Below are 27,658 nucleotides of genomic sequence, written 5' to 3'. Positions count from 1 at the left end.
CCTCGACTGGCCAGGATCCGGACGAACAATGCTTCTACCACAGATCGTTATGCCGACAGATCGATCATCGACTTCATCGCTCGCTCATTCACAACACAAAAGCATACATTCGATTCTCACTCAGCCCGAGAAACTGCAGTCGTTTCGTCACACCTTACCAACATTTACGTTGCTGCTCACGAACTTGCGAACTTTTCCTCAACATGGAACACATCCTTGGACCTCGAAAATCCTGTGCTATGAAATCATGAGCCAGTAGATGTGTGCGGATTGAAACTCAACAAAGTCGGATCAAGCCCGACCGCGAAGATGAGAGACACTGCAATGAATATGTCTCCCACGATGAAGAAGACCGGAGATTCGCTCGCAAAACAAAATAAGATAGTATTTCTTCCAGGTCAACAATATCGCAACATATACTATCCTCCTTCTGACGTCCACTCGTTATGTTTTTATTGTTGCGAAAGTCTCCTTAGACGGACTCTGTAGGCATGGTTTGCTGGACTTCAGGGTCGAGGAATAGGTAAGCATGTTTCGAGAGCTATATTTTCCAAGATTGAGTCAATTCTCAACAAGCCTCTTTAGCTCAGTTGGTAGAGCGCGGCACTAGTATTCCTGCCATGCCGAGGTCACCGGTTCGACTCCGTTAGGAGGCAAATTGTTGCGCGCTTTTTTTGCACTATGTCAGACTTCCTTTTGCTCCTCTATCTCGTGCTGAATCCGAAGCAAAAAACCCACTAGGTTGTGAGAGTATAATTGTGGTTGTAAGGAAGCGAGGTGAGCGCATTTCCAGTCACTACTCAAGGCCAAGAAATCGAGACAACGGTGATTCACTTTGAGCATCCCTTTAAATATGGGGAAATTTTGGAAAACTTACTGTGCATTTTCTATCGTGAGAAAGTGGAAACGTAGGTTGTGGACATGAAACTCAAAGCATTCGCGGTCTTAGGATTGATCATCGGTCAGGGATTGTGACAAATGGGTATATGGCATAGTCGATTATCAGTGTAGGGTATATGCTCAATATATACTGGCCTTGTACTTGTTTGCAGTGATCTCTCTATGTTTGCAGTAATTTTCTATGTTTGCATTGATTTCTTCTATGTTTGCGTAATCATGATGGGCACCAAATTTTCCTGCCAGGATGCTGCATAGTGAGTTCCTGCTGCAGTAATCCATGGCATCTCCGATGTGCAAAATGGGGTTTCTCAAAACGGGTAGCTATAAACATGCACAGCAATTCTCGAGATACCGATAGGTTTCCCTCGTAAAACGAGATTATATCGTATCTCTTTGGGTATACGTCTCTACTTTGGAAATGATTGTGCATTCTGATGGTGAAGAATCTCATGGGAGGAGAGTGGGAGTTGCAAATTTCAGCACCCTGTAAGGTCATATCTTGTGGATGCTGGAGGTGAGGCTCCTCCTGCACCGTCTACAAGATCACACGACCATCTGAGTTCTGATGGTGTATCGCAAGAGGTAAGACTCCGAAAGTTCATCGTGATATCGAATGAGTTTGACTTTTTTTCCAAATCGCTGCAACTATCTGCAGTGCATGTTGACAAGAGTCAAGAAGAGAAAGAAACCAACCTTGAACTCCAATCCTTCTGACAAACGCCTTGCTAACAAGATACCCGTGTCCGATTGAAAACATCCTGAGCAACCCAATCTTTGTATTTCGTTTCCATCCTGTTTGCAGCAGGTCTCGTGCCAGACGAAGAACCTACTGATACCATTTGTACCACTTGAGCTTGGGCTCAGAATCCTACTTCAAGCCCAAACCCACGTTAGCAGCACTCTCTCCCACACGGATAGAGTCTTCTCTTTCGAGTCCCTCTGGTCTTCTGGACGACGTAGTTGTACTCTGACTTTCACTCCTCTCCCTGGGACCGGCAACACTAGTCATTCCAGCCATGTTTGCAGCCCAAGCACTGACGCTGGGAAGAGCAACGGGTGCTTCTACGCGAGGATGAGTGGTGTTTGTGTTGGCGCTTGCATCGGAGGTGACGCTGTTTCTACGACCGCGGAGGGCGCGTTCGAGGGCTTTGACACGTTGACGCAGGGCTTCGTTTTCTTGTTTGACGAGGTCGAGTTCGGCGCGCGATGAAGCGATCTCGGCGGCGCTGGAGGTGGATGTGTAGGGCGAGGTTGAACCGAGGGCGAAGGAACCGGCTGTGGAGATTTGGCTGGCGGCTTGCGATAGCGAAGGGCGATGAGGAATAGAAGCGGCAGAGGCTGGAGTGAGGGCTGGTGTGGAGTGGCCTGAGGTGCTGCGGATGGAGGGATTGCGGCTGATGGAAGGGTTTGCCGTGGTGGAACCGGCAGCAGCGGCAGCACGATCGAAAGAGGCTTGCGAGACACCGGCGAGAGGAGCGGTGGGTTGAGGGTGTTGAATGTTCATATGACTTGAAGCAGCCGAGGGAGCGCTGAGGCTACGGCTCGAAGCGTTTGACGATGAACGGTGTTGACGTGTGGGTGTTGGGTGCGAGAGTCCAGGATCCAGAGCCTGGTTGGAGCTGGTTTGCGAAGTGTTGCTGGCCACCGAGGCAGAATGTTGGGCGCGAAGTGCGGAGAGCTCGCGTGTGAGACGGTTGACCTGGGTGGACATGTTAGATGGTCTGAGGCGGTTTGGAAGATGATGAAGTAACATACGACGGCTTCCTGCTCCTTCTCCAACTCGAGGTGCAGTTCAGCAGCAGTCAGAGGACGAGGGTGTCGCATGGGCAGGTTTGCATCTGCGCTACTCATGATGCCCGAGGCACCGTCGGCTCCATGCGAAGGTCTGCGCGATGACATGTTGGAAGAGCCTCGTCTCAGCGACGGACTCAAGTTGCCGGTGCTCGTCATGTTGTGTGATGTCTGTGGGTGAAGCAGGAGTCAAATTGTCAAACTAAAGATGAGTGTATACAACGCCAAGACGTAATGACGGGTTTGACATGTGAAAAGGGTAAATATTCGTTGGCTGCTATGCATTCCTATGGCCTCGTCTCTTCTGCTCATAAAACATTGCAAAACATGCTTTTGTTCTCGTCCCTTGGGGACTCCCTCGTCCACCAAGTCCGCCCGTCCTTTCGTGATCCGCAACGCCTATGCTCTATTGAGCAACACTTTCCCAATACATTGCCTTCCTGCTTCGGCTCGGACGGGCGCCGCTGCATCTCCTCTTTGTTTCGTGTGCAGCTTAGGAGTCAGAGTCTTCTGTGACTCTGTCTTCCGTGTACTTTCTTGTCCTGACCATCACTTTCTCTGTTTAGTAGGTTCTCGACAGGTTGCGGAGGTACCAGTCCACCAGTTTACGTCCGACCTTGGCTTCTGACACGTGGATCAAGTCCTGTAACTTCATATTAGCACTAGTCATAATTATGGACTTTTTCCTGCAACTTACTCCTTGCATGGCATAGTCGAGGTCGTTGGTAGTGACGACATCACCGTCAAGCAGACCACCTTCGGTGTGTCTAACCTGCTTGCTTCTCTGCTTGTTGACCAACAACCATCCTCTCAAGGTATCGGCATCAATCTCGAGGAAGCCAGCCAATTTCTTGATGTCCATTGTGGTGTACAACTTCAAGTAAGAACGGACAGTAGGGCTCCACATGTTGTTCTTGACCTCCTCCATGAAGATGGAAAGGTGGTGCTCGATGGGGTCGACGTTGATCGAAGGGTTCTCAAAGTCCGGAGGAGTGGGAGAGATGAATCTGGGGCAGGCCTGACGGAAGAGCTCCTCAAAGATGGGGAGCGACTCGGGCCCACCGAGCTGCATGCGGGCAAACTGCTCACCATACTTCTCACGGAGGGCAGAGTGGACCGTGTCGTCAAGACGAGTAGGGTTGAGGGCGACGCAAATGGCGACAAGAGCGTACATCTGGTCGCTCTTCTTGGCGATGCTGTCGTATTGAGCATTCTTCTGGAAGTTCTTTGTGCGCGAAATGTAGATGAGGATGTGGGTGAACATGCGGATGGCGTCGGTGTAACGGTGCATCATCATGTACGAGAAACCGACGTAGTAGTAGGTGCTGAACTGGGCGGCCATGACACGGGCGAACATGGACTTCTTGTTAAGCTCAATGTTGTCCAGAGTCTTGAGGGCCATGCTAAAGTCACCGAGCAAGCAGTGAACGCGGAGGAGACCGATGAGCGAGAAGTATCCTAGCATCTGGTAGAGAGGGCGGTTGCCGTACTCGCCGGCGTAGGCGGCGGGGTCCTCACCACGCTTGCGGGCCTCGAGCTGCTCCTGGATCTGACTGCGCTGGATGAGCGAGTAGAGGACGTTGAGGACCGAGTAGCATCCCCAGGTGTTGGGGTTCTCGCGGAGGATCTGAGCGTCCTCGTCGTTGTCCTGCTTGAGGGCGACCTTTTGGCGGTAGGCGCAAAAGCTGTTGAACTGGTAAATGAACTCGTCAATCACCTCCCAGGCCCAGTAGTACTGTGTATGGTCAGTCTTCTCTTCTTGTTGCTGAATCTGCAGTTGTATGGCGTGGACACACGTTGGGGACCTCGAGGTCAACGGGGCCATCGGAGTTGAGGATGTAGTGGAACAGGTTGCAGTAGCTGTCGTAGCTGGCAATCTTGGTCTCGAGAGTGGCACCGTATTCAAGAGGCTGGGCAGCGGCGGCGAGCTGAGCCTGGAGATCCTGAGGGCCGCTGGAAGCGACTCTCTCGAGTTCGTCGTCGTCGCCGTATTGGACTTGATCCTTGTACTCGCTGGCCAGAACCTCGTCTTCGACGTCCGAGTCGTCCTGGGCTGCGCGGGCGGGGGCTCCCTGCTGGTATGTGGCGCTCATATTGAGGGTATGCGGTGTGCTAGGATGCTGTATCAACCTCCAATTGCTCTTTGCGCGCGCCGCGACAAGTTCTGGCTTCGTGCAACTTTTGCAAACTCGCTAACCACTGCCAAGCTAGCCACTTCGAGTGAGAAGTGCTGTAATTTACACTTGTAAACCGCACTAATTCTGGCGGGGCATCCACTTCCTATCGATTCCATCATTGTCAGTCATCGACAGATTCTCCTTTGTGATAGCTTATATTTACTCGTATATCCCATAGGAAAGCCGAGGAAGATCGTTCCACAACCTGCATCATTGCGATTTCTAAGCTTCTGTCTTGGTTTGAACATCTACACTCACCTTCTACATCAGAACGGCTGTCCCGGAACAACCATGGCTCCAACCCACAAGATCGCTGTGATCCAGTTGCACCCCAAGGTACGACCACTGCTATGTATTGTATAGCTAATTTGCTGACCTGTATAAGCCTCTTCATGTCGAACAAAACTTCCAGAAAGCCGCCAATTTTATCAGATCAGCTGCCCAACAAGGTGCCGAGTTGGCAGTCCTACCAGAATACCATCTCACCAACTGGCTACCTCACGATCCCAACTTCAAAGCATCATGTGCAAGCTGGAAAGAGTATCTCGAAAAGTACCAGGCCCTGGCTAGAGAGTGCAACATCTGTATCGTCCCTGGAACCATAGTAGAGCTGCACACCGACGCAGAGCATGACAGTACTGGCATTCTTACCGAAGACGATGAAAACAGTGAACGTCTTCTCAATGTTGCCTACTTCATCTCTTCCACTGGTGAGATTCTTGGAAAATACGTCAAGAAGAATCTCTGGGGCGACATTGAACGTTTGCACCTCACGAGCTCGTCGCGTGACCCTCATCCAGTTTTCGATACTCCTTTTGGAAAAGTTGGTATGCTGGTCTGTTGGGATCTTGCCTTCCCAGAAGCTTTCCGCGAGATGATTGCTCAAGGAGCGAAGCTCTTCATCATCCCGACCTTCTGGACTCTAAACGACTGCTCTCCTGCCGGCTTGGCCAGAAACCCAACTGCCGAGGCAACATTCTTGGACGCCATGCTCACAGCTCGCTGCTTCGAAAACACTTGTGCTATTGTGTTCGCAAACGCTGGAGGCCCACCAGGAAAAGGCTATGCTGGCTTGTCACAAGTGTGCGCGCCTTATGTTGGACCCATTGTTCGTCTTGGAAGCTCTGCTGAGGGTATGGCTGTTGTCGACCTGGATATGCAGATTGTCGAGGACGCAGAGGAGAACTATCAAGTCAGAGCTGATCTGGCAAGGGGTGACTGGCATTATGATTATCGTCACACCAAGGACAATGAATCCAAGCTCTGATGTAGGTAGCATACATGTATCTCAGATATACATAATCTCACAATCGGCGAGTATATCCCAGTTTCAATCCTGACGAAACACAACACTCTTAATCCAACATGACAATTCATCTTGCGCTTTATAACATGCAGGGTTTTCGATATTTTACTCCAAACTGTCGGTTCGTAAGTTTGAAGCGATGGAGGGTCTAACATAATGCCATTGTCATCTATCAAAACTCTCGGAGCCACCATTGTGGCTCGTTTGGTTGGTTTGTCTTAGAAGGAATCTTGAGAGGTCGTCACACGTCCCTTGTTCACAATGCCTAAAACGAGTAGGATGTTTATCACAACTTCATCGTGAGAAAGGAACAAAGCAGGGAACGACCATCCGAAGACAGAGGGCGATCAGTGTTTCGCGTTCGTGGTAAGAGCACCTCAAAACCAGCGTCGCTTCCGCCTAAGCTCCTTTCCGTATTTTACCCTGTCGACAACTGCAAGCCGGCGCCACCAACTTGTGAGACCATCAACTACATCCATCTCTTTACCAACTTACCATTACATTCTACCGTTGTATTCTCATTGTTCTCGAACCTTTTTGATCTTATCCTTTGTCGAGCTCCCCAACTCACACCACAATGGATCTCCGACATGTCTTCAAAGAGGGCACGACTGTGCAGACGTCGGACGTTTGGGAGGAATATCGAAGAACTACCGGAGGCGATATCCCGGTCGAGAGTGAAGAGACCGAATCTGAGCGCAACAACGACTCCCTTTCTACATGCGTGGACGCCCGGACTTCTGTAGACCCGACCCCTGTCGAGAGTGACGAAGCTGAACCTGAACCCGTCGGCGACTCCTCCATAGAGAACAATTTCAAACTTGTCTGGGTAGAGAACAGCCCGAAATGGAATCCTCCAACGGAACTAGCTCTGCGCATGGCCAATGCATCTTCGTCAACCGACTGGACAGAAGCATTCCGGAACATGAACGCGATGGAGCTTCAATCGCGTATAGGAGACTCCCCTGTGACGTTGAAGACTGAGAACCTTTTCACGACTATCCACATCAAGCCCAGCAGAGCTGGGTTGAGACAGCTGAAGCATGCTATACGCCAACCAGTACAGCCGCCCTACCTGCGAGAAGTCATCTTTGACTGCCAAGCCATTCGTACAAGAGAAGATGTTGACAATCTCAAAAAGTGCCGGGAGTCACTTGTCGAGATCCTCGAGATACTGTACAACCAGACTGGCAATGCTGTCCAACCGATCAGAGACGCCTTGATCATTCTTCTGGAAGCTTCCTTGTGCGCCATTGGTACCAAACAAGAGGTCTGGTGCTGTTGGAATACGGGAGACCCAAATACCCGCGACCGTTCAAATGAGATGGCATGTCACTGTGGCTTCTTACTCTCAGGCATTGGCGCTTGGATAGACGATGTACCAAAGTTCGAAGTTTGTTTTGATTATGGCCTGGACATTGGACAATGGACGGTCACGGAGTCCGGTGAGAAGACGGTCCAAGAAGTTTGGTTGTGCGTTTTCTAGGATGAACATGAATTCGACTTTGGCCGGCTGATGATCGACGGCTGGCCTGGGATGAAGCAACAAGGACTTGATTACAATCTGGTCGTTTTCGAAGCTATGCTCATGACGACTGCTTTGAGAACGATCGAGTTCCGCAACTCGAAGGTCCATCTCGGTGGTTTGCTGTCCCTTCTTGACCGCAATAGGGATACACTGGACATTGTTATACTGGAACAAGTCGACACTGACAACGACCCCGAAGCGTAGTTCGATTTGTTTGGTTGGATCGCTGACACGCTCGTACTGGATTACCTGAAGATTCGGGGGTGTTTGTGTAATGGTCGCACTTATGGACATCTCTTTGACACCGAAGCTGGCGACGAGTATGCCAATCTCTTAGATCCGCCCGAAAGACGTGAGGCTTCTATAAGCACCACGAATTTTCTAAGACGTCGGTATCTTCAACTAGAACCGGCGGAATCGGCTCCAAGTCTATCTATTCCAGAGGCACCGCTTTCCCTCTGGTAGATCTGTCGCGATGAAGAGTCTGACTCAAGTCTTGGTCTTGCCCGCTCAGACTTGCAGAGGCGATGAATCAAGATCATACGCATCTTCAAAGTTGTGTTGTAGGCGCTCGCTGTCATGCTCTAGGCTTACGCAGGGAAAGACATTACTTTCATCTTACTATATCCATGTCAGTCCTTTCTATTCAGCATCTGCGTTGCCCGTTAAAAAGTGATCGTCTAGACTTTCGATTCCTGAGAATCAATAGTGCCATGTGGTGATCGGCGAAAATAGCTGACGTGTTTTCTGGCTGTCCGCAATCATCTCCTGATTCAGATATCGGCAACACGGACGTCTTGTATGAGTAAACAACAATTTCCGCTCTGCTGGTTAACAGTTCGATGGCGATAAGGTTACGAAGAGGGAAAGAGTTGACGTTTCAAGTCAAGGGTCGTCGTTGACACAGGACATGCCTGCAGATACGCAGAGAGACTGACAACTACGCAGCGAGGGATTTGAACGTCTCAGACAAACCGTTAGAACGGTTGTCAACTATAGACAACGTCTTCAGTCGTCTTCGGCCCTGAACTTGCCTAGTTCGTGCGTGTCAATACTGCCGACCCTCGATTACTGAAGCCAGACCAGGTCGAGAGAGGAGCCGCCATCACACGGTGAGGACTCGCCCTGGTCGTATGGCTACGCGAGCCGCTGCAAACACCCGAAACCACCATGCGCGTCCAAGGCAGGCGTGAAAGAGTGATAGTGTGGCCGTTGTCGTCCAGTGTCAAAGTATTGCTTATTTCTTTCGTTTTCTGGCCCTGATCATGACAGTTTATTCTTTTGATCCTTCTTGCTTTTGCTATGACCTCGACAGGCTTCTAGCAGTTTTGAACTTTGTCTACCTTCTTCCGAACCTTCTTCTCCTCTTACACTGCCTGCTTTTGTTACACTACCACATTCTCTTACCCTAGGGCTGATGGTATTTGTCTGAGGAAACTCTGATTCCGTCAGTACCAAATCATTCCGTCGAGGGACCTATTTGTTATCTGACACATACCGGGGAAAGAGCAAGGAAAAATGTCTACTTCTGCGTACAATCTGAGGACGGATTACCTCAGCGAAGCCTTTGGAATCGACAACCCACGGCCGGAGTTTTCCTGGAGACTGGAAGCTAGCGACCCTTCGGACAAGAATGCGATAGTGTTCCAGAATGCATATCGTGTGCAGGTTGCCCTGCTCGACACTTTCAGGCCTAACAGCATCGTTTGGGATAGCGATATCGTACGCTCACAGGATCAGTTCGGCATCATCTATGCTGGTGGCCTGCTGCAATCAATCACAAAGTATTACTGGCGGGTCCAGCTATATGATATGCATGATGGTTGCAGTGGCTGGAGCAAGACTGCAAAATTCGAGACTGCAATCATGGATGCGAGGTTGTGGAAGGCCAACTGGATTACTGGACCTGTCGAGGATACAGAGCATGCCATGTACTTTCGCGGCTGCCTGACCGTGCCGACTGGAGTGCTCAAAGCTAGGGCATTCGTCTCTGCTTTGGGCTGGTATAGGTTGTTTGTCAACGGCAGAGACTTGACTGGGAATTGCTGTGTACCAAGATGGACGCCAATGAATTCTGTAGTCGAGTATCAGGATTACGATATCACAGGATATCTCAAACCTGGACTCAACCACTTCAGCGTCGTGGTAGGAGATGGCCGCTGGAGAGGAAGTCTAGGCCTCAGGGATACCAGAGCCAAACACCACGATCCTGTTGCTACGTTTTGTCAAGTGAACATCAACATGAAGGACGGCAACAGGATTGTCCATGGCAGTAGTGAGGAATGGCTTGCCGGTACGGGAGCCATCATCCGCTCAGATCCAAAGCTAGGCGAAGAGCACGATCTTCGCATCAGCAGCGATGAGTGGCTGGGTGTCGTGGCACCTACGCCCCCTACTGTCAAGGGCTCTCGCTGGACACACGCTCGTCTTCTTCCACAACACTACTCGCGCAAACTGATCGCTGAGGAAACACCACGTACAAAGGAAATCGGCGGACTACGACCAAAGGGAATCCTCCGCTCACCCACCGGCAAGCAAATCTTCGACTTTGGACAAAACATTGCTGGATTCGTGGTCGCAAAACTCAAGGGTAAAGCTGGCACCAAAGTCACCATTACGTACTCGGAGTCAATCGGCCCCAATGGAGAACTTGACCTCGATTATACATTACCCATCGATGGCAAAGCACAGCAGGATTCGTGCATCTTGAGTGGAAAGGATACTTGGTTCCAGCCTTGGTTCACTCGCCATGGTTTCCGCTATGCTGAGATTGGGGGCTGCAAGGATGTCGGCTTCAATGACATCAAAGCTTTGATCGTGTCTGCGGATCTGCCAGAAACCGGCATGTTTGCATGCTCGGATTGGAGGCTGGAGAGATGGAGAGAAAATGCTTTGCGGTCCATGCGAGCGAACTTCGCGGACGTGATCACTGATTGTCCGACACGAGAACGACTATGCTGGATGGGTGATTTGCAGGCTATTTCACCCACTTCGACCATGTTCTTGGACACGCAGACTTATCTCAGAAGGACGTTGAGGAACGTTGCTCTCGAGCAATTGCCTGACGGAACCGTACCGCCGTTCTTGCCTGGAGAATGTGCTCAAGTTTACAAGGGGCTGTGGTGGCCGATGTCCCTGATCACGACATCGGTGGGCTGGGGTGATGCCTGCGTGTTGGTGCCCTGGACATTATACCAATACTACGGCGACAAAGCAGTCCTGAAACGCCAATACGGGTCCATGAAACGCAAAGTCGAGCAAATGGTTCGCGACGCACGCAACGGCAGAGGAGGCTATGGCAAATACTTCAAGGGCGAGCGCAACGAACATGAACCCTATATCCTCGACAGCGACAAGATGTGGGGAGAATGGTTGGAGCCTGGCAGTGGTATGTGGGGACTTTTCAAGTCTCTGATGATACCTAGCCCAAACACCGCGACGGCATACTTTGCTCATAATGCTTCTGTGCTTGCAAAGGCCGCTGAAGCACTGGGATATGCACAAGATGCAGACCATTACCGACAGCTGTCTGAGCGGGTGCGCGTGGCCTGGCGTGCTGCATTCGTGTACTCGGACTCGCGCATTGGCGACGACAAACAAGACGACTATGTGCGCGCCCTCGCTTTCAATCTGATCCCAGAGACCACACGTCCGGATGTGATCGCACGCCTGGTCGAAATAATCGAAGACTCAAACTTCCACTTCGGCACCACCCTGCTCAACACGGCCATCCTACTCACCGTGCTCAGCGACAACGGCAGAGCAGACATCGCCTACAAGCTTCTTCTCAACAACCAACCTCGCACCTTCCTCAACCAAGTCGAAGCCGGCGCAACCACCACCTGGGAAACCTGGACCGGCTACGACGAAACCGGACGCGCAAAGGGCTCTCATAATCACGTCGCCACAGGCGCCTGCACACGCTGGCTCCAAGAAGGCATCATCGGCATCACACCCTTGTCGCCCGGCTACCGCAAGATCAAAATCAGACCTTTGGTAGGCGGAGGCCTAGATCACGCATCAGGAGGCATCGAAACACCGTTTGGTCTTTGCAAAGCCACCTGGCGAGTCCTCCCCGCAACAGCAATGGTCAAATTGTGCGTCAGTATCCCAGCAGGCGCATCAGGAGAAGTGCATCTCGGCAATGGCGAGATCCACGATGTACCAGCCGGCACCCACTTTTTCGAATGGCTGGATGCTGCTTCAGCGCCTGCTTCACCGGCTGCTAGCGATTTATCTGTCGAGACGGTAGTGCTGGATCGGGCTAGTGTGGCTAGTCCTCCTCAGAGTCCTGGTGGCACTGCAATGCCTTCGCCACTGAACCCTGGTTATTTGGATGCAGTGGCGAAAGTGACGAGTAGTGGAGGGAGGTTGCTACCGCCTTCTGTGCCACTGTCACAAGGAGTCCCCAAGTCGAGGACTGATAGTGTGGTTAATGCTGCAGGGGTGAGCAAGGCTGCTGCGTTGAACAGGAGGAGTTTCCAATTACCGCAGAATGGGGCTACTATCTCTTGGCCGCCCACGGCTGCTACTTGATTGTAATATAGCGTTTGTTATTCTCTCCCTTGGGGTTTGAGGATTTTGGTCAGATTAAGGAGTTTCTTCGGGGTCACATCATTAGCTGTTCATTGGAGGAGTTTTGGTGGCATTCGTTTCGCATTTAAGCTATGAAAGAGTTCACAGCTAAATCTATATTTTGACCATCGAGGTCTAGTTTTTGAATTCACAGTTCGATTTGATCTTTGATTGTGCCATGTTTTGAGTGATTGCCGAAACGTGTGAGCTTGCTTTGGTAGAAGGCAACCTGTTGCATTGCATTGCATAGGGTCCAGTGAGGAAGACAATCACATGACGACCGATCAACTAGAGGAAGCAAAGACGAACGTTTGGGGATTGACAGAGCTTCTGTAGGCGTCATAGTCATATTCGCTGTACCATACTTTGTAGCAAACACATCCTATGAATGTGTCCACTCAGCCTTCTTCTTGTTAGCAAAAGCATTCATGCCAATCTTTTGATCCTGGCTTCCGAAAAGTCCATGGAAGAGTCGTCTCTCATACTCGACACCCTCCCTGATACCCAAATCCTGACTCTTGTTAACCGCCTCTTTGCAAGCCTTGACCGCAATCTTGGAGTATCCAGCAATCTTTGCTGCAGTGTTCAACGCACCTTCGACACAAGCCTCTGCAGTATCAAAGCACTTGGCCACCAAACCCCACTGCTCAGCTTTCTCGCCCGAGAAGTTGTCGCCAGTGAGAATGATCTCCATAGCTTTTGCCTTGCCCACCGCACGGGTGAGTCTCTGCGTGCCTCCAGCGCCAGGAATAATCCCCAGCTTGATCTCGGGCTGACCAAAAGTAGCGCTCTTGGATGCGTACAAGATATCGCACATCATAGCCAACTCACAGCCACCTCCCAATGCATATCCGTTTACAGCTCCAATGACGGGTTTCTTGATGTGAGTGAGGTTGGACCAGGATTCAATGAAGTCGGAACCGTAGGCGTCGGAGAAGGTCTTGGGGGCCATCTCTTTGATGTCGGCGCCGGCGGCGAAGGCTTTAGGGGAACCGGTGAGGACGATGGCGGCGATAGAGGAGTCTTTGTCGAGAGCGGATGTGCAGGTGTTGAGTTCATCGATTAGAGGGGAGAAGAGAGCGTTGAGGGCTTTGGGTCTGTTGAGGGTGACTATTGTGGACAGTTGTGTCAGCTGTTCTGTGCGGGAGGCTATTGAGCAGGAGACTGTTGCATACTCAGGGCGACACCAGGTCGGGGAGTGCTGAGTTGAATGTGCTCATAGTTGTGCTCGGCTGAGGGTGTAGAGTACGGGCGTTGTATACGTGGAGCAACCGTCTTCACAAAGCGAGAAGGAAATGGTCTGGCAACTCGTAGGCTTTGCATGGTGATGATGTTTGGTAGCTCAATTGGCTGTTGTTTGTGAGGAAATGGAAAAGTATCAGAGTTACAGATCAAGGTGGAAGGTGGAAGCTCAGCCCCACATATGTCATCGGCTGCACACTTGCCGAGGTTTGTTACGCCACGGCCTTTGCTCCGATCGATGCTCTCCTTACAAGGCGCCTCTCTTTGTCACTCACGCACTCAGTCTTCGACATCGTAAAGGGTCGTGATATGCAAAGTCTACTCAGAGTCCGAGTCCCCAAACACAGCCAAGCTTCCTCTCTTCTTCTCCTTGACGGCCTCGGCGGGCTTCGCACCTCCTCCTAGTGAGAACTTGCTCAAAGGTGCACTGCTTCCACCAAGCGAGAAGCCCATTGCAGGAGATGCCCTTTTTACCTCTTCAACAGGTGGCGAAGCTGCAGGTGCTGCGTTCAGCGACATACTGAAATTGGACAACTTGGGCGCTGGCTTCGGTGGTGGTGCTTCGCCGTCTGCAGTAGCCAGGATCAGGTCTGCCGCCGAAGGTCGTGCTGGCTGGCGCTTAACCGCCGGTTGCACCTGGACAGCTTGTGCAGGCTGTGGTGTAATCTCCTGAGCCTTGATCTCTGGTGTAGCAGCAGCAACCTCGGACTCGCCATTCTTCCAACGCTTCTTCAGCTCCTCCTCCCTGTCCTGCTTCTCCTGCTCGTCTTTGATCTTCTGTTCCACGTCCGTCAAGGGTGGGCTCAAGAACACCTCTTTGAACCTCCTGTGACTCTCCGGTGCGAAGATGCTTTCACGCTCCCAACAGTCCAAAACTACTGTGATGCGGCTCTTCCATTGTTCACCACGCACACGACCCCATCCGCATTGCTTGGGCATACGACCTAGCTTTTCAAAAACTTGGCGCGAGGTCAAAGCTGACTCGAACAGCGATCGGTACTTCCAGGCATCGCGTACGCCGGAAACTGCTGTGGCAGCCAAGGCGTCGCTTATCACATATAGACCAACCAATTGCGCGCCAGAAACGTCTTTTCCCGATGAGGCTTCCGGCTTGCTATCGTTTGCATGATCTGCTTGCGTATCGGATGTGTCCTTTGGGGCGGCCTCTTCTATGTCTGTATCATCATTACCACCTAGCATGCCAAAGGAAGCCCTGGGTCCATCAACTTCAGGGTCGTAGTTGTCGTCATCTTCGTTCTCTTCGTCGTCCTTCTCATTTGCAGGGCGATCGATCTTGTAGTTGACGGAGAAGCGGAACGGATTCTCCAGATTCGAAACAAGCATGTCAACAACTTCTTCGGCACCTTGACCAGAGAACTTGATTACTAGATCAGTGACGGCTTGCACATCACCTTCACACAAGTAGCCGGTGCTGTCCGGCAAATGATTCAGGAAGAAGGTAAGCTTCGCCTTGCGGTAGGGATTCAAGTAGCGTGGTCGTGAGATGTTTGGATCCTCGGGAGCGACACCCTGGTTCTGAACAATGTGATCGTCTTCGTCGTCGGTGTCGAGGTCCGAAGAGACATAGCCAGAGTCCGACATCAAGTCGGCTAGATTCTGAGCGTGTTCGTACTTGGGCTTCTCTGGTGGAGGTATCCAGAAGGGACCGTCATCGAACGGACGAACATGGCTGTTCATGCGAGCGAGCTCATCCATCATGGACCATTGATATGTATCTTGGCCGGTTTTTGCAGGCGGCTGAGAAGCATAATATTGATACACCAACCAGCGATACCAGACATGACCTTGACTGGTATTGTCGAACAACCAAGCCCAGTGTTCTCCATGTTGAACGTCTGGTTGAGACATGAGCAGGCACTCCCATTCGGGACCATATGTGATGAGTTTTTCGACCGTCTTGTTGATGATAGCGAGCTGCTTGAGGTCGGAGGGTGGTGTCACGTTGACGACTAGAGGAGCAGGACCTTGGTGGCGTAGTTGTGGTGGAAGAGACTCTGGCGGAGGGGCGTTGCGGAAGTTGTGTGACGGAGGAGGATCGCGAGGCATCTGTTTGGCGCCAAAAGGATGTACCAAAATAGCGGAGGAGGCGGTATGTAGGACCGAGAAAACGGACGAGGAGATGGTGATGTGTTTGGAGATGTTAAGGTAGCAGCCAAAGCCCAAGTACTTCTGCTGTAGAAGGTTGATTGCGCTGTCGATGTCGCTTGAGGCAGTGTCTGGTGTAAGAGCAACAACGGCAGTCAACGAGTGACCTGTAGGTGAAGGAGCGAAAGCCATGTCGTCGACTTTCAAGTTGTTGGGTAGCCAGTTACGTATCGTCGCTGCGGTTGTGTTGCGCGGTAACGATGACAGCAGCATAGTTGGCCGCTTAATCACTGCCTCTGGACTCGCTCTGCTGTCCCGTTGGCTTCTTTCTCTTTCTCGTTCTTGTTCCAGCTCCCTCTTGCGCTTCAAGGATAACGGGGCGGGTCCTGGTGGTGGGCCGAGAGTGCCTGGTCCACTGCTCCTCATGGGGGCTCCTCTGGTATAACCACCTCCATCCGCAAGTTTTGGGCCACCGTATGCGCTGCGACCAGCAGCTACTTGGGCAACAAAATCGTCCTCATCCTCGTCGGCGAATGAGTCCTCAAACTCTCGCAGAGCAGCTCTATTCTCGGCTTCTTCTCGTATGCGTTTGGCTTCAGCATCCTGTCGTTGTTTTTCGAAGACCGACACTTTCTTGGGCGCGTTCAGTTTCGACGACAAATCCGGCTTGTCTGACATGGTGTGTGTAATGAAGGTTGGTGCTGGCGCATTGCTCGATCTTCTAAACTTCTTGTCTCTCATTGAACCCTTGATCAATGCGTCAAGCCTCTTTTGTGGGGTAAACATATACCATCATTCCTCACTTTTGACCAGCCCTCCTAGAATCCTGCCATCAGAACACTTAAGAAGTCATCATGGCAGACACTAATAACCTGTTACGATTCTTGACAGCCGAGGCAAAACTCCCTTTGGCCGCCGCGATAGCACAAGCTGCTGGCCTCCAGAAGGCGAATCTGGTCACGTAGGTGCCATCCATCTCTTTCTATTATCAATGTCATCATTCCTTGCGCCTCTTGATCATATCACAACAGCGTCGGATCGTTGGATGAGTCTCGCAAGTCCACCTCTGACGCTTCAACAGCATCGAGGATCTTGCAAAGACCGACTTTGACACTCTCAAAGCAGCTTCCGCCACCGACAAAGCCGCAAAGGCTACTCAGGCTGCTGCGAAGCGCGTCTCCATCAAGCGCAACAGAGGTCTCCCAGAAGAGACTAACGCTGTGCCCTCCAAACGCTCAAGAGTCGATCCTACCGAGATCCAGTCTCCTGCTGATGTGGAAGCTTCCCTGACTCTTCCCACTTCTGATCTTACAGAGGATGATCTTGCTGGTATTGCACTAACGACCAATCGCGCTCCTTTGCTGCTCGTCTTTGCTGCCACCTTGATCAAATACACCATTTCTGATCAACCTCCATCATCGTGTTTGAGCCTTGCTCAAGCTGTCACTTCTCTCAACGCACAAGCTAAAGCCGCCAACATCGGCTTGGGGAGTTCTGCATCGGCTGAGAAGGAAGGCTGGGGCCAAGGCCAGTCGCAGGTCAAAGTCATGACAAGAGACGTTCGTGTATTGAAACGCTGGGGCTACGAGTGGAAGTCACGTTCCGAAGATACCCTCAAAGACATCAAGACAGAAGAGTCTGATCAAAAATCCTCTACTGATATTAGCCACGAAACATCGACGATGAAAGATTCGCCTGCACTACTAGCACTCGATCTCGAGCAGCTCAAGCGTTTGGATGCACCACCAATTGTCACAGCATCAGCAAGCACCGCCGATCTCCCTGTATATCACGCAGGCCCTGCACGCAACTACATCTTGAAAGCCTTTGATCCTGTTTACGACGACAAGGTCGAGACGAAAAAGAGGAAACCAGCGGCTGAGGTCGCGGCCGAACGTGAGGCAAACCTAGGACATCTGATCAAGGCTCTCGATCTACTGTTTCAGTCGTGGTCCAATCTTGCTTCAGATGATCTCGACAAGCGTGCCTGGAGCTGGTACGTCAAGGTGCGACCACAAGTTGAAGCTGGTCGTGCGGGATGGGGAGCAAAAGGACAAGTCAAGCTTAAGGACATTCTGGACCTGAGACGACTCAAATGAATGCTCTAGCAGACGGAGTCAAAGAGAAAGAAGACAATTCATACACACCGAACCATCATGATCATAACAAAGTGTTACATTTCAGATTATTCTATCCCTGCTTGAATATGCCGGCATAGGCACTTAAAGCCGGTGCACCACCAAGATGCGCATACAAGACCTTACTTCCTTCGGGAAATTCACCCTTTCTGACCATCTGGATCAAGCCGTCCATGCTCTTGCCCTCATAGACCGGGTCCGTCAGCATACCTTCAGTCCTTGCAGTGAGTCTGATGGCATCCATTGTTCCCTCATTCGGCAGTCCATACTCAGGGCCACCAAATCGTGTATCCAAGATGACATCGTCGGCGGTGATTTCCTGACCCAATTCGACAAGCTCTGCAGTGCTCTGAGCAATGCGTAGGATCTGCGCATGAGTCTTCTCCGGCTTTGCCGAAGCATCAATACCAATGACACTCTTCGCCCTGCCCTCAGAAGCAAAGCCCACAACCATACCCGCCTGCGTGGATCCCGTGACCGCACAAACCACAATATAATCAAACTTGAAGCCCAACTGCTTCTCTTGCTCCATGACCTCCTTTGCAAAACCCACAAAGCCCAAGCCTCCATACTTGTGCTCTGAACACCCAGCAGGAATAGCATAGGGTTTTCCTCCTTTATCTTTGATTTCCTGCATTGCTTCTTCAAACGAAGGTCTGATGCCAATGTCGAAACCAGCTTCATTGAGTCGCACATCAGCACCCAGGATCCTGCTCAACTCAATGTTGCCGACGCGATCGTATACAGAATCTGAATAATTGACCCAGTTCTCCTGCACCAACACACATTTCATGCCTAGTTTTGCTGCTACGGCAGCGACTTGACGGGTCTGGTTTGACTGCACGCCACCGATTGACACCAAGGTGTCGTAGCCGCCTGCAATGGCTTCGGGGATCACATATTCGAGTTTGCGGGTCTTGTTGCCGCCGAAAGCCAAGCCGGAGTTGCAGTCTTCGCGTTTGGCGTAGATTTGGACTTTGTTGCCTAGTGCTTCTGAGAGACGGGGCAGGTGTTGGATTGGGGTGGGAGTGCCGAAGGTGAGTTGTTCTTTTGGGAACTTGTCGAGCTTCATCGTTGCTAAGAGATGGTGTGGTTTTGGTTTCTCGGGTGTTTTTGGTGTATATGTTGTGGAGATGTGAGGGGTTGATGTGCGTCTGATAGCCAGATTTGAGAGGAAGGAATTGATGATGATTGGAAAATCACACAATGTGGACAATACGTTTACTTATAACTTTATATGTCGTCCTCCTACCCAGCAGCCATGTACTTATGTATCCTGTTTGGTGGTCGGGTGCTTGGCCTACCTTTGGACTAGCTTGGCCGAAGGCCTGCCTATCGTGGCTATCACTCCTTGCCCGATATCGTATCCCCGGCCAACACGCCGGAGGGTCGCAAGATCTTGCCGATCTTGTAACATTATCCGGGTCAAGAATCAACACCGGCGGCTGTCTCCAACTCATCTGGCAAAGTCTTGGTGTACTTCATTGAATGCTTGTAGCAAGAAAGAAGGAGCCAGCGACCGCGGCCAACAACAGCTCGCAAAGCAACAAAGTCTTGGCACGACCAGGCACCAACCATCGATACCCATCTGGATTTATACAGCAAACAATTTTAATCTTCATCTAAATAAAAAGACACTAGATTCCGAATGGAAGAGCAGACCCCACAACATCAAGATTCCGCAACAATGAAGCGCAACCTCCTCCTCTGCGTCGACGCCTTTGGCACTCTCTTCCGCCCTCGCAGCCCTATCGCCGAGCAATACGGTACAGTGGCCAGAGGGATGGGTGTCAAGATTTCTGATGACGAGGTTGCCAAGTCGTTCAAGAGTGGTAAGTTCGGATGTTGTTCCTCTAGAAGTCAAGTCAGATTGAAGAGGAGAGATATGTATGGGTAGAGGGTATAAGGGAGTAGCAGAGGCTGATCTTGAGACGGAAAAACAGCATTCAAAGAGACTTCAAAGGCATATCCGAATTACGGTAAAAAGACCGATATGGGGGCGAGACAGTGGTGGACAGAGGTATGTGATATCTTTGCTTCTCTTCTCTGATTTTCTATTTTGCTCTCTTGGTCTTGCTTCTTTTGACATTGTTTGATCTCTTGTTCCTCCTTCCTCTGGTTCCTTCTCAAAAACTTGCTTGTCCCATGATTTTCTCTCTCCTAATACTGCTACTATCATCAAGAGATATGTGTACTCATCTCCTCTTCCTAGGTCATCACCAAAACCTTTACACCCCACCACTCAGGCCCTCTACCTGCTACCCTCACCTCAACCCTAATCAACCGTTTCTGGTGCAAAGACGGCTACACCCTCTTCCCCGATGTCTCATACTTACAACAACTCTCACACACACCACAACGCCAAAAGGACGCCAAGCAAAGATTGGTGATAGGCGTAATCACAAACTCAGACGACAGAGTGCCAGACGTGTTGTCAAGTCTAGGTTTGAAAGTCCATGGTTTGCGATACAACAACTCGCAAGAAACGATGATCGAGACAAGTGAGAAGGAAGAGAAAGATCAAGCACAGCAAGCACAGGATATAGATTTCTGCATCATGTCCTACGATGTGGGGGTCGAGAAACCCGAGCCTGAAATCTTCAATGCTGCAATTTCTACTTTGGAGTCGATGCTCGTTTCAGAAGGCAACAGTTACGAAAAAGAAGATTGGGGTTTGTTGTATGTGGGTGATGAAGTGGCCAAAGACGCAAAGGGTGCTGTGCAGGCGGGTTGGGATGCAGTGTTGTTGGATAGAGGAGCAGAAGTCGATGCGGCATACGAGGGCGATGCTCCTGGTGTTGAAGGAGTGATGGTAGTCGAAGGCAAGAAGGTCCCAGTGCTCAAGGGGTTTGAGGCATTAGGGACATACGGGGGCCATGAGCTGTTGAAAATTCAATGATTGTGGGTTCTGTCAGGCAAGCGATGCTCAAAATATCATCAAGTCGTATTTACCAAGTCTGGAATTCATCTATGCATTCATCGTCCGCTCCAGATCATCATGTACCTTCCTCGACTCTTGTGGGTGCCCAATTGCCCAGCCATTCTCTGGCTCTATCAGCCTGTCCACTCTCCGCTTCCAGAGCGCCTATGCACCAGGGCAATGAATACACCTCGCCCTTCATACCACTCTCCTCTTTCATCAGCTCGGCTAGAGTTCTTCTAGTCTGGCTAGCTTCGTCGACGCAGAAGTGTACTGGTTTGGCTTGATCCGGCAGGATACTAGCGTCCACAAAAGGCTTGATCAAGGGCAGAGCATCTTTCGTGCTCATCGCACCGCCTTGGCCAGTATTCGTTCGTCCAGTCTTGCAGAATGTGTTGCGACACCATGGTTTGCCGCAACCTGTTAAGAGCTGTGTCAAGTATCGTCGCTCGATCCTGCGTTTTAAAGCTTTGTTTTCAGGGTCGTAGTTACTGACGTATAACGGACCGAAGCATGCTGCGCATAAGCCTATATCGTTGCCTACATCTCTGACCGCTGCTCTGGTATTCCCGTCGCGGGAAGTACCATCCAAGGTTCGACCACAGACTGCGTTTCGACAGATTCGAGGCTGTGAGCGCGACTTGCGAGTCAAGTCATGATGCTTGAGGTGGGTATCCATATCTCGTAGACGCACGATCCGTGAACAGAGGTGACACTCTGTAGTCCTGCTACCATCTGCTAACTCGTGAGGTGTGAGACCTGAAAGTAATGCTTCTGGATTAGGAACATCAGGGTCTCCTTCTTGCGGTACCGACAAGTGACAGAAACGACACAGGATCGGCTTGGAAGGGCATACAGAAATTTTGTGATGTGCAAGCTGAGGGAGCGAGGAGAACGTGCTAGTGGTGCTGCATGAGGAGCACACGAAGGGTGACGAGGGATGGTAGAGGTGATTGTGTTTTTGTTGTGAGGTAGTGCTGTTGCCAAAGAAAGTGTCATGCGGACAGTGCCAGTGCTTCTCAAATGCTGGGGATCGCTTTTGGAAGACCTGACCACAGCCGTGAGGACAAAGGATGTTATTGCGTAGACAAAAGTTTTCGTGGAGCATGAGTGTTCGTTGAGGCACCCACTGTCCGCAGTTCTTGCAGCGCACGTCTCCTGGATTGTGTGGCTGCTCGGGTGCTTTTGCTGGGTTTGGTGGTTGCGAGTCTCCTACCTTCACGCGTAGAGTAAATTGGCGATGTCCTAGAGAGCTCTGGCTGTCTTCGTCACGGAACGCATGAACAGAAATCCACAAAGCCTCTGCATCTTCCAGTTCGACATTGGACGGTTCTAGACGAATGTTCTTGGTTGAACGTCCGCTGAAGTCGCCAAAGACGTGTTCGTCGATGCGAGGCCTGTTCCGTTGGCGTGCCGTGAAGGGTGAAACCAATATATCGACATCATCGTCTGTATCTGCGGCTTCGAGCTCAATCTCGAGTGGTTGTAATCTCGGCCAGGATGGCAGCTGATAGTCGATGTAATCTCCTGGCGCAATTTGACCCTGTCGAGCGTTGAAGACGTCTAGATCGCCGCCAGCAGAACTACCTTCTCCACCTTGTTGCTTCTTCTGTATTTTCTGGGCAATTTTGGCCAGTGTTTCTCTTGCTTGGTCCTCGTTCAAGGCTTCAATGTCAACCTCGAGATCAGTGTCTACCACGCAGACGGCGTCTGACTCTGGTTTGAACGAGTCAATGAGGAAGCGAAACTCTTCTCTTGCAGGACCAGGCACAATCAGGACTTCGCCACGAGTCAAGGTGGTGTAGTTTGAGCGTAGATGTTGTTCTAGCAGGGCCTTCCAGTCGTCGGGATCGTAGCCGGCCTTGAGCGGCCTTAGCTTGACAAAGGTGCCTTTCGGTATTTGTCGGGCATGTATTGTGACTTGTGCTCCGTCTTCTTTCAGGTCGAGGGCTTGTTGGAGAAAGGTGCTCAGAGAGGCGCATCCTTCTTCGGCCGAAAACTCGCGGATGCCTGCATAGACGACTCGACCATTGGCCGCGTTGACCAGACGGAAGGTCAGAGGATGCGGTAATTGGTTCTTTGCTTCTTCGTGGCGATGTGACGATCGTTGTGCGCCGGCATAGTAGGACGAGTAGGAGTGGAAGTCGTCCGAGTGTTGTTCTGTGGCGGCTGCGGCTGTAGAAGCAGCCGAAAGTAGTTGTTCAAGGGCGGATTGAGGCAAGACAATCTTGTCTCCGGTCAAGTTGCTCGTCGAGGACGCTGTGAACTGTCCTGACCACTGTAGTTCGTTATTCATGATTCCAAGTGACTGCAAAGAACGAAGCGGCGTGCGAGAACATGGTCAACTGAGGAAATGGCGACTGTTCTAGAAGTTGCTATCGCGTTGCATATGTCATCAACAAACTCGCGGCGATTGTCGGAGGAGAGATAAGATGATCTCGAGCTGCCCCTTTGAGTGCTACCCGTCACACCCTGACATGTAGTTTGTGCACTCCTATCTACCATACCTTCGCCTCTTCTGCGGGATGATTGCCCAAAAAAGCCTTCTTAGACATGCCTCAACAATCTCAGCTGCGTAGAAGGTGTCTTCTGAGGATAATCGGCCTCGAGACTCGAGACAAGCACCTCGGTGTTTCTTCGTCCCTGCTGGCATTGAAACAAAGACAATGTTTCGCAGCCACCAGTTCAGATATTTCTTCAGAGACCAAGGAACACGCCAGACACCAGAACGGTAATTGCAGATCACAGGAACCGATTGAATGAAAATGCCGAACAAAAGATGGTCAAATATGATCGATTCTGTCAAAGGTCGTCGCAAAGATTCGCGGCTTCAGAAGCATCCAGAATTTTTCCACATGATACACACGCAACAAGATTACGAGTCTCTCAACATGCAATGCTCTTCCCCTTTCATTTGCTAGACTCTCTATATCGTGAGGTAAGTCTTTCTGTTACTCTGATCTCAATCATTGCAGCAATCATGTTTTCAACATCACGAGTCGTCATTGTGGCTCTGGCCCTGGTGACCATCATCTGTTTCTACTACCAAATTTCGGATCTCCCGCTCGTCAAGAACGTACTACAACAGACACCGCAGGACGAAAAGTATACTTCAGTGATACTTGCATCAGGAGATGATTCCTCAAGTCGATCGGCTCCTGGGTTCCAGACATCTCACACAGTCGTCATCCCAGAGAGCAGTCAGCCAGAGGACAGTGCCATAGGCGAATCTTTGATCGATGGAGACAGAGCTTTCAGACTACCGAACGACAAAGCTGTGGTTATGGGTGCTCTCTCGACTGACAACGTGGCCTGGGCGACAACGAAGCTCAATGGGTGGGACGCTTTCGTGTATACCGTGGACAACACCACGATGCCAATGCATACAGATCGCAACAAAGGCAAGGAAGCAAACGCCTACCTGACTTACATCATCCAAAACCTCGACTCGCTTCCGTCAACAATCGCGTTCGTACATTCACATGAGTTCGGCTTCTCGAAAGCATGGCACACAGATGCCAAGGGCCACTCTAATGTTGAGAGCCTTAACTCATTGAACGTCAATTTCGTCCAGAGGAATGGCTATGCGAACCTGAGATGCTTGCACAATCCCGGCTGTCCAGACGAAGTCCAACCCTTCAGAGAACCCATGGACGAGAGCAAGACCACCGAAATAGTGTTCGCTGCTGCTTGGCGTGAGATATTCAAGAACAACGACGTTCCAGAAGTCGTTGGTGTAGCTTGCTGTGCTCAGTTCGCAGTGTCAAGGCAACAGATACTTAAGAGGACTAAAGAGGAATAGCTTCGCATGCACCAATGGTTGATGAATACCGAATTGGACGATTCGACCTCAGGACGGGTTTTCGAGTACTTGTGGCATATCATCTTCGGCCAGGAGTCTGTCTAGTATGTATTCAGGTCCGCAAACATGGATCATGAGCTGACGTTTGAATAGTTGTCCGAGTCTAGCACAGTGTTACAAAGATGTGTACGGCACTGAATGAACCAGTAGCATCCTGCTGATCCAGTCAAGGCAACCACTCCAAATACGATCGTAGCGAAGAGCATGGTCAACCAGCGGCTTACACTTCTGGAAGTCACATGAATAGTACATACTATACCAGCGACGTACGACAGCATCGCGAACGCGATGATCTTACGCTGAACAATACGGACAGCTGTTTGGAATTTGCGCGGTTGTCGCGCTTCGAAAAAACATGCGCTCGCTACGGCAGCACGACGGAGCGAGCGCCGGTGCAGACGACAAGAGATACCTATCGGCACAGCCGTCAGTGATGTTTTCGAGCGCCTCGCTGCCGTCCGTCCTAAAGCAGTAGATCGTGTTCGATGCAGCCATTTTGCATCGCGGCGACTCAGGCCGAGTCAATTCAGAGCATGCCACTTCAAGAATAGATAGAGGTCGTCAGGTTGCCGCAGGAGAACCATTGATCGGTTACCTCGGATTCCTGCCAAGTGCCGCTGCGCGTCTCGCTTCGTTGCATCCTCGCTCGTGTCGCGTGTTTCTATCTTGGTCGCGTCTCTATTCTTATGATTCTCGTGACCATCACTCGTAAAGACTACCTGAATAGCAGAGAACAGAAACATGATTTTGACGTGATCTGCAAGTGACGAAGAAGACACAGAGAAGATATGCGTCATCAAGAAGACGGTTGGTTGCAACAGACAACCGGCATGAACGCTGTTGTCAGAGGAGCGAACCTCTTCGCTACGCAGCCCCCACATCAAGGAGAAAACCAACAACCTTGCCAAGCTCCAAGCTGACTGTTTTGTTGTTTTGTTCTTGCTCCTGTGCTTTGCAACCGTTTTTTCCACATAACGGTGCAGCGCGTTGAGAAAACGTATTCGCAATCTGTGCCGGAAACAAACGAGTGTACATGCTATACACCGCGGAACCGCCTGAGATCCTCAACAAAGAAGTGGTCACAGTATTGGAAAAGCTGAGGGAGACAAGGACTGAGGCTGGCGGGAGCAATGACTCGGCGATCCTGTCAGTAAAAACCACGCAAGCGCTAGCCGAGAACCTGGGGGGATGAGGCTGGGAAGAAAACCCACTCCTGAGCTAGCGATGCCATGTCCTGAGACTAGCTTGAGCTGCATGCAAGGTACAGAAGCATGTTTTGGCTCATCAAACCATCACAGCGTCTCCTTAACCATCCAAGATTTGATCACAAAGAACGAAACAAGAGACTGAGAAATCACATCCAAACGGTGCCAGGTTTACGAGCATGTTGTTGGTGGAAGAGCATCGTTATCGATTACTTATACGAGGAAAACTCCCCGAAGACGAATCCTTCGTCCGTGCAGATGTTCTATTTGCGAACTCAAGCATCCATAATTCTGTTCCTGATCCATCCAACAGCTCCAAGTCCTGTCTAGCGCTGTTGCATGACGGGCAGCTGTCAAGAGTTGAGAACAAACCGGGGCCTTGGTGTGCATGGGCTGCAGCTTACTGAGGCTTTCGTATGGGCCTCGCATGCATATAATCAGCCCTGGTGGCAGGTAAGTTAATATAGCTATCCACAGATCCCCCGCCATCGTTTTTCTCGTTACCTTTCTGCTTGCTTTCCATATTAGAAGACTTTGATACCCCTGTGTTTTCTTCTCTTGCATCCTTCTCTTGCATTTTAATACTCCGTCACCTTCAACCCCCCTTCTCATCACGACGTACCCGCAAAGATGAAGTACACCACTGCCCTTCTCTCCCTGGCCGCCCTTGCCGTTGCTCAGGACTGTGTCTCCAACTACGAGTCATGTCTTCTTACCAAGGATGAGCCTTCTTGCAACTCTGAACTCGCTTCCTGCAAGAACGTCTGTGGTATGTTTACCATAGTGCCTCGATATTAGTGTGATTCAGCAATACTGACAACCCCCAGCCGAGGACCTCGACCAATGCAACCAGAGCGATGCCGGCTCCGTTGTCTGCCAGAAGAACTACAACTCATGCCTGAACACATTCCCCATCATCCCCGGTGGCTCAGACTGTGTTGCCAAGTTCATCAAGTGTGGTGAATCTGGCGAATCTTCCGAGAGCTGCAATGCACAGAACGCCGTCTGCAAGGACTCATGCACCAACATCAACTCTGCTTGTCTCTCCTCCGGCTCCGCTGATGTTGCCGCCTGCACAAAGCAATACAACGCTTGCTACTACTCTACCTCGGATGTCATCACCCTCGACACCGTCGCCAAGTACCAGAACTGCTTGAACGCTGGCACCAACGTGACTGCTTGCAACTCTGAGCTCACCAACTTCAAGGACGTAAGTAGATGCTTGTCTTGTCATTGCATATGCAAAGTATATCTAACATCCAACACAGGCATGCACAACCATCCAAGCCACCTGCCTCGTCTCCGGCGCCGCCGACGACGCCTTCTGCTCCTCCATCACCGCGGCCTGCTACTACAACGGCAGCAAGTGGACCCGCGAATCCTGCTCTGCCTCCTTCGCCGCTTGCACAGCCTCAGACTCCGAGTGCCGTGCCGAACTCACCATGTGCAAGGACTCGTGCACCAACGCCGAAGCCTCCTGCCGCACTGCCCAGAACGCTGACGCTGCCGCCTGCGCTGCCGTCCGCAGCTCTTGCCAGGGCTCCCCCAACGACCCCATCACTGACCCTAACGTTGTTTCTTCGTCCTCGTCTGCCTCTGCTGCTTCTTCGAGCTCTGCTGCTTCGAGCACTTTGAGCGCTGTTGTTGCCGTCAGCACTGGTGGCTACGTGTACAAGAACGGCACTGCTGTTGTCGGCAAGAACAGCACTTCCACTTTCACCCCTATCGCTTACACTGGCGCTGCTTCCAAGGCTGGCGTCTCGGCTGCTCTTGCCGGTGTTTTCGGTGTTGCCGCTTACCTTTTGTAAAATGTCAAACAGCGTTTGGGGATTTTTGTATGAAGTATCATAGACGATGAGGGATTTCAATTCTTTGGGTATCGGGGTTATAGAATGTGGATATGATCAT

The 27,658-nt window shown here is 51.0% G+C and overlaps 13 protein-coding genes across 13 annotated transcripts; 7 read left to right on the top strand and 6 right to left on the bottom strand.

Moving 5' to 3' along the window:
* Positions 1-1,768: 1,768 nt before the first annotated feature.
* On the bottom strand, positions 1,769-2,799 carry M436DRAFT_54893 (uncharacterized protein; the record flags this gene model as incomplete). Its single annotated transcript, XM_013568628.1, has 2 exons — positions 1,769-2,599; positions 2,656-2,799. 2 exons carry the CDS (start codon positions 2,797-2,799, stop codon positions 1,769-1,771), a joined length of 975 nt encoding a protein of 324 aa, XP_013424082.1.
* A 454-nt stretch (positions 2,800-3,253) lies between these two features.
* On the bottom strand, positions 3,254-4,784 carry M436DRAFT_84949 (eukaryotic translation initiation factor 3; the record flags this gene model as incomplete). The annotated part of the gene is made up of 3 exons (XM_013568725.1): positions 3,254-3,334; positions 3,389-4,426; positions 4,488-4,784. 3 exons carry the CDS (start codon positions 4,782-4,784, stop codon positions 3,254-3,256), a joined length of 1,416 nt encoding a protein of 471 aa, XP_013424179.1.
* Positions 4,785-5,159: 375 nt separating this feature from the next.
* Positions 5,160-6,135, top strand: M436DRAFT_66754 (carbon-nitrogen hydrolase; the record flags this gene model as incomplete). The annotated part of the gene is made up of 2 exons (XM_013568676.1): positions 5,160-5,204; positions 5,254-6,135. The coding sequence occupies 2 exons, from the start codon at positions 5,160-5,162 to the stop codon at positions 6,133-6,135; spliced, it is 927 nt and encodes a 308-aa protein (XP_013424130.1).
* Positions 6,136-6,751: 616 nt separating this feature from the next.
* Positions 6,752-7,906, top strand: M436DRAFT_66753 (uncharacterized protein; the record flags this gene model as incomplete). Its single annotated transcript, XM_013568675.1, has 2 exons — positions 6,752-7,630; positions 7,661-7,906. The coding sequence occupies 2 exons, from the start codon at positions 6,752-6,754 to the stop codon at positions 7,904-7,906; spliced, it is 1,125 nt and encodes a 374-aa protein (XP_013424129.1).
* A 1,314-nt stretch (positions 7,907-9,220) lies between these two features.
* On the top strand, positions 9,221-12,238 carry M436DRAFT_66752 (uncharacterized protein; the record flags this gene model as incomplete). The annotated part of the gene is made up of 1 exon (XM_013568674.1): positions 9,221-12,238. One exon carries the CDS (start codon positions 9,221-9,223, stop codon positions 12,236-12,238), a length of 3,018 nt encoding a protein of 1,005 aa, XP_013424128.1.
* Positions 12,239-12,659: 421 nt separating this feature from the next.
* M436DRAFT_75656 (ClpP/crotonase) lies at positions 12,660-13,600 on the bottom strand (the record flags this gene model as incomplete). Its single annotated transcript, XM_013568724.1, has 2 exons — positions 12,660-13,387; positions 13,453-13,600. 2 exons carry the CDS (start codon positions 13,598-13,600, stop codon positions 12,660-12,662), a joined length of 876 nt encoding a protein of 291 aa, XP_013424178.1.
* Positions 13,601-13,837: 237 nt separating this feature from the next.
* M436DRAFT_75655 (uncharacterized protein) lies at positions 13,838-16,303 on the bottom strand (the record flags this gene model as incomplete). Its single annotated transcript, XM_013568723.1, has 2 exons — positions 13,838-15,982; positions 16,124-16,303. The coding sequence occupies 2 exons, from the start codon at positions 16,301-16,303 to the stop codon at positions 13,838-13,840; spliced, it is 2,325 nt and encodes a 774-aa protein (XP_013424177.1).
* A 176-nt stretch (positions 16,304-16,479) lies between these two features.
* M436DRAFT_20194 (uncharacterized protein) lies at positions 16,480-17,715 on the top strand (the record flags this gene model as incomplete). Its single annotated transcript, XM_013568567.1, has 2 exons — positions 16,480-16,586; positions 16,707-17,715. Coding segments are annotated over 2 exons (1,116 nt in total), but the record flags the coding sequence as incomplete, so codon positions are not given.
* A 100-nt stretch (positions 17,716-17,815) lies between these two features.
* Positions 17,816-18,835, bottom strand: M436DRAFT_66748 (1-aminocyclopropane-1-carboxylate deaminase; the record flags this gene model as incomplete). Its single annotated transcript, XM_013568673.1, has 1 exon — positions 17,816-18,835. The coding sequence occupies one exon, from the start codon at positions 18,833-18,835 to the stop codon at positions 17,816-17,818; it is 1,020 nt and encodes a 339-aa protein (XP_013424127.1).
* Positions 18,836-19,450: 615 nt separating this feature from the next.
* M436DRAFT_54923 (uncharacterized protein) lies at positions 19,451-20,662 on the top strand (the record flags this gene model as incomplete). Its single annotated transcript, XM_013568635.1, has 3 exons — positions 19,451-19,595; positions 19,707-19,783; positions 19,976-20,662. The coding sequence occupies 3 exons, from the start codon at positions 19,451-19,453 to the stop codon at positions 20,660-20,662; spliced, it is 909 nt and encodes a 302-aa protein (XP_013424089.1).
* A 97-nt stretch (positions 20,663-20,759) lies between these two features.
* M436DRAFT_54998 (uncharacterized protein) lies at positions 20,760-22,979 on the bottom strand (the record flags this gene model as incomplete). Its single annotated transcript, XM_013568652.1, has 1 exon — positions 20,760-22,979. The coding sequence occupies one exon, from the start codon at positions 22,977-22,979 to the stop codon at positions 20,760-20,762; it is 2,220 nt and encodes a 739-aa protein (XP_013424106.1).
* Positions 22,980-23,663: 684 nt separating this feature from the next.
* Positions 23,664-24,687, top strand: M436DRAFT_75650 (uncharacterized protein; the record flags this gene model as incomplete). The annotated part of the gene is made up of 4 exons (XM_013568722.1): positions 23,664-23,898; positions 23,959-24,443; positions 24,486-24,589; positions 24,639-24,687. The coding sequence occupies 4 exons, from the start codon at positions 23,664-23,666 to the stop codon at positions 24,685-24,687; spliced, it is 873 nt and encodes a 290-aa protein (XP_013424176.1).
* Positions 24,688-26,380: 1,693 nt separating this feature from the next.
* M436DRAFT_66744 (uncharacterized protein) lies at positions 26,381-27,558 on the top strand (the record flags this gene model as incomplete). Its single annotated transcript, XM_013568672.1, has 3 exons — positions 26,381-26,519; positions 26,578-26,960; positions 27,019-27,558. 3 exons carry the CDS (start codon positions 26,381-26,383, stop codon positions 27,556-27,558), a joined length of 1,062 nt encoding a protein of 353 aa, XP_013424126.1.
* Positions 27,559-27,658: the final 100 nt, after the last annotated feature.

Source organism: Aureobasidium namibiae, assembly GCF_000721765.1.
Source record: "Aureobasidium namibiae CBS 147.97 unplaced genomic scaffold scaffold_18, whole genome shotgun sequence".
In the NCBI taxonomy this organism is placed as follows: domain Eukaryota; kingdom Fungi; phylum Ascomycota; class Dothideomycetes; order Dothideales; family Saccotheciaceae; genus Aureobasidium; species Aureobasidium namibiae.
The sequence above is the reverse complement of the archived record's forward strand: the minus strand, read 5'-3'. Positions and strand labels throughout refer to the sequence as shown.